This window comes from Centruroides sculpturatus, unplaced genomic scaffold (genome assembly GCF_000671375.1).
Source record: "Centruroides sculpturatus isolate CEXI.00-Female unplaced genomic scaffold, Cexi_2.0 scaffold2923, whole genome shotgun sequence".
NCBI lineage: Eukaryota > Metazoa > Arthropoda > Arachnida > Scorpiones > Buthidae > Centruroides > Centruroides sculpturatus.
Genome location: NW_019387280.1, coordinates 4,142 through 11,949, shown reverse-complemented (window position 1 = coordinate 11,949; position 7,808 = coordinate 4,142). Strand labels below are relative to the sequence as shown.

At 29.4% G+C, this 7,808-nt stretch overlaps 1 protein-coding gene across 1 annotated transcript; it reads right to left on the bottom strand.

The window, feature by feature from the left end:
- Positions 1 to 8: 8 nt before the first annotated feature.
- Positions 9 to 7,146, bottom strand: LOC111616333 (techylectin-5A-like). The gene is made up of 5 exons (XM_023357757.1): positions 6,887 to 7,146; positions 6,613 to 6,818; positions 5,503 to 5,608; positions 5,246 to 5,410; positions 9 to 31 (listed from the first exon to the last, which is right to left on the bottom strand). Exons 1-5 carry the CDS (start codon positions 7,020 to 7,022, stop codon positions 9 to 11), a joined length of 636 nt encoding a protein of 211 aa, XP_023213525.1. The 5' UTR covers positions 7,023 to 7,146.
- Positions 7,147 to 7,808: the final 662 nt, after the last annotated feature.

Below are 7,808 nucleotides of genomic sequence, written 5' to 3'. Positions count from 1 at the left end.
CGTTGGGCTCATGCTTCTTGCGCTGACGTTTCTAAAAGAGCCAAGCATTTCATTTGTGAACTTTGTCAGTAATTTTATAGTTTTTACGTGTATGTCATTTTGTCCATCGTGTATGTCATTTTGTCCATAGTGGATGATCTCGATTAAACTAACAATATTTTTTTCCTATTATTTTAATATTGTAAATGTTTAGTATATTTCATAGGTAAAAAACCAAAGATGATTGGTGTAGAATATGACAGTGCTGTGATTTACCAATAAAGAGTTATGAACCTAAAATAAAACCGTATGTCATTTTGTCCGTATTTCCCCTAGACATAATAAATTTTTAAATAATGAAACTTTATAAGAAATAGTTTTCCTTAATAATTTAGAATAAATGTGATATGTATTATAAATTGTTGTGATCCCATTGTGACAGAGTCTAGATACAAGTACAGTGCATTTAAAAATGATGAAAAATAAATAAAATTTATATGAAATAAAAACATGTAACTCTTACTTTATCGCAATTTATGTTTAAGATATGAAAATTCTATTAAATTTGATATTAATTGAAAGATATTTTCATTTTAAATCATAATTAATATTCTTGTTTATAAGTAAACTTAGTCAAAATACGAATAAAAATGAACTGTATTGTACGTAAGTATGATTTATAGTTTAAAAGTTTTAATAAAACAGGTTTAACATTTACTTTTTTAAAGTAATCTAAGCTCATATGAATGAGCTTACTTTATTCAATTTAAAAATGTATAACATTTAAATTTGATTTTTTATTTTTGTAGATATGTTAATATTTAAACAGAAAAACAAAATTTGATCCATGATCCATATTCATTAGATAATTATAAATAAAATTACATAGAAAAAGTAGAAAAAATAAAAGAATGATTTATCGATCAAATGTAACATGTTTATTCATTTCATACAGTAAGAAATGTTTTATAGCTAAAGAATATTCAGATAAGTCTATTATTTTAATGAATTTAATTAAGTCAAGATACGAAGCTTTTAATTAACTTGACAGCATTTTATCTTTCCAGTATACGAGATTCTTCTTAGATATTATTAATTTAATTTATAATTTCGCTTACGTTATGCTTATTTTTCTACTGAAGTTACATTTTTCAAACTAAAGGTAATCTTTGAAGAATTACTTATTTTCAAAGAGAATTTTTAAATTTAATTGAAAATTAAGTTTGAAAATTGAAAGTCAAATTTAAAATTTTAATAGAAGAAATTGGTATTTTATATAGAAAATCTTTCAATTAATAAAAATAGCTTTACTAACATCGTTAATTGATCTAAAGAATCTCTTACAGTAGACTTGATTATCTGGAATAAATGGTAAATATTCCTTGTAATAAAAATTCCGATTAACCGGTACAATTTACGTTCTGTATCTAATGAACGGAACAGGAAAATTTTAAAAGAAACGTGAAGAGAACGATTCAAACAATTAATTCACATAATTACTCTTAATAAACTAGACACTTCAGCAAAATATATCCTTCTTACATTTCTGTGTATATAGTCGTACTGTCTACTTGGACGTTTTTATTAACAGGACTTATTATACTTGTGAAGTTTCTGATTAGCAATGATAGGAGATCTTAGTCAAAAGCCAAAATAAATATCTTTATTTTTATCTGTTTTAACTTTTTATTAAGATCTGTATTTGCTAATCAGAAACTACACCAGTATAATAAGTCCTATTAATAAACAAGGTCCAAGTAGACAGTATATATATATATACACAGAAATGTAAAACAGTAAGGACATAGAAGTAAAAAGAATTAATGTATCCTTCTTCCTCTCATTTTCGCTTTTAAAATGGATAATTCATACAATTTGTGATGACTTAATAAATCTTCCAAAGAAATTTTTGACATCCGCTTCTCACTTTTTCTATATAAAGATTATAAATCTAATTTTTAATTTCTTANAAACTAACAATATTTTTTTCCTATTATTTTAATATTGTAAATGTTTAGTATATTTCATAGGTAAAAAACCAAAGATGATTGGTGTAGAATATGACAGTGCTGTGATTTACCAATAAAGCGTTATGAACCTAAAATAAAACCGTATGTCATTTTGTCCGTATTTCCCCTAATCAAGAGCTGCGTGGCGCTAAAACAAAAGACGAATCGACGAGATTTGAAAACTGCGTAACTCCGGGTTCGCGTAAGTCGGGATAGCGTAAGTCGAGGTATTGCTGTACAAATTGCAAACAGTTACACCAGGAGAAGCTTGGGCATCACAAAGTCAGATAAAAATTTGAAGGAATGTCGACAAAGGTGGCTTCGGCATTTGCAAAGCCAATCAGAAATAGCTCCAGTAGGAAAAATGCTAGACATTTGAATGGAAGGGCCAAAATGTGAAAGAACTATAAATACTGCACTTGGAATAAGGCCCTTAAACGTAATATGGCGGGATACGATGTCTCTGCTGAAGTTGCTTTGAATAAGACGAAATGGAATAGAAAGACTCAAAGCGCCGAAGCAAAAGAAGCTAATTTTTATTAAATAAATAACTATTAATGTGGTGTAGATAATAATAATGACTTATCACACCAGTGATTATAAACACAAACACTAAGGTATCAATGTAGTACATTTAATAAAACAAAAGGGGTGTACAGTTAAAATCGATTACACAAGTATAAGTAATTAACATAAATAACCAAAATGCATTTCGGACTGTTGAAAGTAGTTTATCTTAAGTTGGTATAAAATATAAAGGTTATTAAAGTGCTCCACAAAGTACAGTATAGAACTACTCAAAAAATTGGTCTTTTACGGTTAGAACATAATAGGTAGAAATAGATTTTTTACGTGTAATTCAGCATCTAACTTTTAAAAACTTACTTTTAAAAAACTAATTCGTTGCTGACTGCGAAATAGCGAGGAAGTCAATTTATATACTGCCACATAAGTATAGAATCGCCATTTTTCTAGCAAGTTTCGAGTGTGAAAGTATTTTTTATCATGCCTCGTGGTACCCATTTAACAGACATTAAGACAGGACAAATTGTAGCTTTGAGAAGCACTGGTTTAAGTCACCAGGCAGTAGCAAACAGCATCAAACGTTCGAAAAAGGTCGTTAAGCATTATTTTTTCAAATCCTGCGAATTATGGACCAAAGCTTAGAAGTGGATGTCTTTCAAAGCTTACGCTACTAGACCTCAGATGAATTATTAATGCCGCTTCTAATACCGCATCGTCCATGCGTAAAATTTGCGGCGGTTTTGGTATTCAAGTGAGCCGTTCACAGCCCGGCACACGTATTTCTAAAATCTAAGTGACTGGTAAAACATGTAATTTATATAAAACGGAATTATCAGCAGTGTTATAGGTGGTATCTACTGTATATTGATACCTCAGTGTTTGTGTTTATTCTTATTGATGTGATAAGTCCTTATTATTGTCTATCCCACTTGAGTAGATTCTTATTTAATATAATTATACCATGGTCTAAAAGAAATACATTATAAATTTTATTGAGTGCAACTTCTTCGCATCAACAGTAAGAACGTGTCTTAAAATGATCTAAATTTACTTACGAAAGAGATTTTATAATTAGATCAATATTGTTTGAACTTTAAACAATTAAAAACAACGAATTATATTACACTGATATATGACAATACCCAGAATAATTTTGGTAAAAATTACACAAATATGAAAGAAAAAATTAAGAATATTCTCGAGATTGACATAAACATGATCATTTGTTTTTTTTTTAAAGTTCTACAAATGAAAATTACATTTTAAATTACCACTGTTACCTTTTTAACTGTAATCATGATCCCNTCTATCCCACATGAGTAGATTCTTATTTAATATAATTATACCATGGTCTAAAAGCAATTCATTATAAACTTTATTGAGTACAACTTCCTGACATCAGCAATAAGAAAGTGTATTAAAATGATCTAAATTTACTTATGAAAAAGTTTTTATAATTAGATCAAAATTGTTTGAATTTTAGACAAGTAAAAACAATGACACATATTGCAGTGATATACGACAATACCCAGAATAATTTTGGTAAAAATTACACAAATATTCTCGAGATTGATCCAAAATTTTTTGTTTTTTTTAGTTCTCCAAATAAGAATTACATTTTAAATTACCACTGTTACCTTTCTAACTAAAATCATGACCCCAAAATCATATTTATTTAACCAACTTAAAATAAACATTTTTATTTTAAGCATTTATAATCAATCAGAAGCTTTAGTAACAAAATGTTCTTCAATTGTACGTTGGAAATAAAACGCATTCTACTTAATGACCTTAATCTATTTCTTATAAAATATATAGATAGCTTTTATTGCACGATAAATCTATTATTAGATTTGTTTATTGATGTTATTATAGTTGTCTTATTGCGTTTCGCTAAAGGGCTGGTCACGTGGCGTATTCTACGCTTTCTTCATGTTAGTAATACCTGAATAAGAGTCAGTTTCCCATAAAATGTCCTCCTGGAAGACAGATTCTTTTTGGCAGATCACCCATGTATTGTGCTGCTGTACACAATCAATCAAATTCCGACTTTTTCTGTCTATGTACTGTAATATGTAGCAGAGGAAAAGTATGGTGATCTGTTAAAAATTACCCCAAGTTTTTACATTTTTGGACTATGTGATAAAGTGATAAATGGAGTCGAGTGTCATATGTCGAGTAGTGTCTGACTTAATTAGGAGTTTTCTCGTTATTAGCATTTACAATTTTTTATAAAACCCAGAGTACACTAAAAATTAAGTTCTTTCGCGAAAATCATATCGTTACTAAATAAACAAGTGTCTGTTGCATATCTTTCTTTGTTCACTTAATCATTTGCATAACTCTGTCACTCGTACCGAATATGTGCCTGAAGCAACTCCATATTTGAAATCATTAAATACACGTCCGCAATTTTATTTTTAGTCAAGGGGACGTGGCATTCGTGTTGTGTAATATAACGAGTTATAATCTAACTCATTGTGTAAGAGTGATAGTACCCATCGTTGCCACAGACCGCTGTAACTAAGGTCATAGCAGCTGTATGTAGTATATTGTAGTTGGTTGGGCTATTTGCATTCTTTCGTGGTATTGCCATTTCATTTTTGAAAAGTGTATGTATTAATTACATAATGATATATCAAATTTAATTTATTATAATTGCAAAGTATACTTTGAATAACTTTTTAAATTATTAATTATGTCAATAAAGTGTTAAGTAAACTTTAACTTACCAGCTACACCACTATAATTCCTTACATGTAACTTGTACAAATTTTGTTCGTTTTCAATTCTGAATTTTCCGTATTCGGCGTATGAAGTATTATCTTTTTTGTCTTTCATATCAATCCTGAGAGAATAGTTTCCTTGATTTGTTAAATAATATAATTTTTCATTGCCTAAAATATGCATTCGTGTATTGAGTAAAATTGTTTCACCAGCTAAAATTTGAATAAATCGTGAATAAACATGTGTAATTAAAATTGATTACCTAACCAAAAATCTTCGTCCAGTTTTCCGAATCCTTCCGCATAACTTTTCCAATTTTTATAGAAATAGGAAACAGGTTGTTCAAAATCTCCTCTTCTTTGGAATACCTTTAAATATAATTAGTTTAAACGTAATAACACCAAATTAGTTAAGTAATTAACAATATTTGTTAACAGATTTTAAACATTTCTATAAAGTATTGCGGTTTTTCTGCTATCTGATTTTTTTAAATGTCGTACTCGAGTCGAATATATTTTACGTAATCGAGTTTTACAGATGTATTTACAATGAAAAAACAGGACAGTCCTTCACCATACACACGGGGTCGTCTCTTGTCTAGGTTCGATTACTTTATTTGCACATAAAAAGACAATTTTTTCGGAAAATTTTGTGCACTACCGTTTGCGCGGATTACCATGCAACATTCTTTTTATATATATAATTAGCCAAACACAAAAAGTGTTTGTTGAAAAAATTTTGTGTAATCAAACGATGGCTTTTGTATAAAAGAAATCCAGCAAAAAAGTCGCTTAACTTTTCGGCAACATTTAAAACTGTGTGTGTATGGCGCCATCTGTTATGATATTTTATTGAAAATTTTTTTATAGTTTTAATTGTTATAAAATGGCAAACAGCTTAATTTTCAGAGTAGGAATGGGTTAATAACGTCAATCCCCCCGTAACACAAATCACGCAAAATTTCATAGTTTCGACAAAATGTACAAAACTCATTAATTAAGCTTCAAACAGGATGAACAAAAACCTCCCCCTACACACTACTCATACAACTTCTGTGTATGGATTATACACAGAAAAAAAATTCTAGAATATCTTTGCATTACTAGACGTTTCAAAATTTCATAGATCCAAAAGTTTCAAATTATAGGGAGAGGTCATATTTTGTTTTACCGAACGTCATACTTTCCTTCTGTTGTATAGAACATAGACGGGAAAGTAAAAATTGTGAAATAAAGCTTCTGATGAACAGTGTCCAAACTATTTCCTTCTAAGAAATAACTTTTTGATTTCCTGTGCATGTTCTCCATGTCGTTAACTCGAATAATCGAATGTATACTTTAATTGGGAAATTAAGCGTTTATCGCTATTAGGCAAAGTGATAATAACACAAGTGTTTATTTGTACTCGCCGTCCATCCGCCGCCATCTGTTTTCATATCGCAATACACTTTGAAACAAAAAGGTGTTGTTTCATTTTTCATAACTCGTATTTCATAAATGCCAGACTTTTCAATCCCCTGATTTTTAATATCGGTACAATCCGTCGGTATTTGTCTTATTTCCGGAGGAAATCCTATGACTGATAAATGTAAGAAATTAATATACAAAATTAATTAACTGAATTAGAAAATAGCTTAGAAAACTTACTCTGATGGATGAGTTTGTCTACTTCTTTGAGTTTTGTGAACACGTCATCACTCACACATGTAGTACTTTCTGTCCAAGATATCCGAAGTTGGGAGGAAAGGAAAACAATTCCCCACAACGAAATTGCGGCAGTCATGTTAGCTTTTATGCCTTAAACAATTACACCTTTTTTGAAATTTCGAGTCAGCTCTAAAACTTTCGAGTAGATTTGTACATCTGTACAAAACTACGAGTGACCGTGTTTAGTAGAGCTAACATAAACAATACGAAGCGATTACGCCTGGTGTAGAAGGCTGTTAGTGCCGTGTGGAAACACTGTAGTAGTGGTAGTGTGTATATAAGTATTTCAACGAGTTTTGATAAGAAATACTTGTTTACTCTTTACGTTTTTATCAGATAAATATGAAATTCTTCTTATTCTAAGTATATTCAGTTCAATAATTTATGTTTACATAGTGAAGCGATTGTTAATGCTTAATAATTGAGTGCTTTGACGTCACAGATAGTAAGAATTCTAACGAATCTGTGATAGTCGCACTCGTATATCAAATGAACTGATCACGCGTATTAATACGTGAACTGTAGTATTAATCCATTCTAAAACATTTACGGTCAAGCAAAACAGATATATGCAAAACGAAACTAAAAATTTGGTGGAACTAAATTAAATGAATTTTAAAGTTCCTGAAAAGGAGCAGAATGAACTGTAGCTCCACAGTCACTGAAATAAACTTTCTTTTTGATAAATCTATATTACTTTTAAATATGCTTATGACCTTAAAAAGTTTTTATATACATAATTTAGAAGCACGGTATCTATAATATGAACGAAAATAAAAATACTTTTTGGCAAAATTAATTATTTTTTACTTTGTTTGAATAATGTTACTTTTCCTTGGAAATTATAAACAGAAAATTACAT

What these genes read in the sequence shown, in the direction of transcription:
- LOC111616333 (XM_023357757.1), bottom strand. Translation starts at nt 7,022, where the DNA reads ATGACTGCCGCAATTTCGTTGTGGGGAATTGTTTTCCTTTCCTCCCAA. An exon ending in ACTTGTGTTATTATCACTTT is followed by an intron (nt 5,609 to 6,612) that starts GCCTAATAGCGA and finishes TTATATTTAAAG; the next exon opens with GTATTCCAAAGAAGAGGAGA. An exon ending in GGACGAAGATTTTTGGTTAG is followed by an intron (nt 5,411 to 5,502) that starts GTAATCAATTTT and finishes TGCATATTTTAG; the next exon opens with GCAATGAAAAATTATATTAT.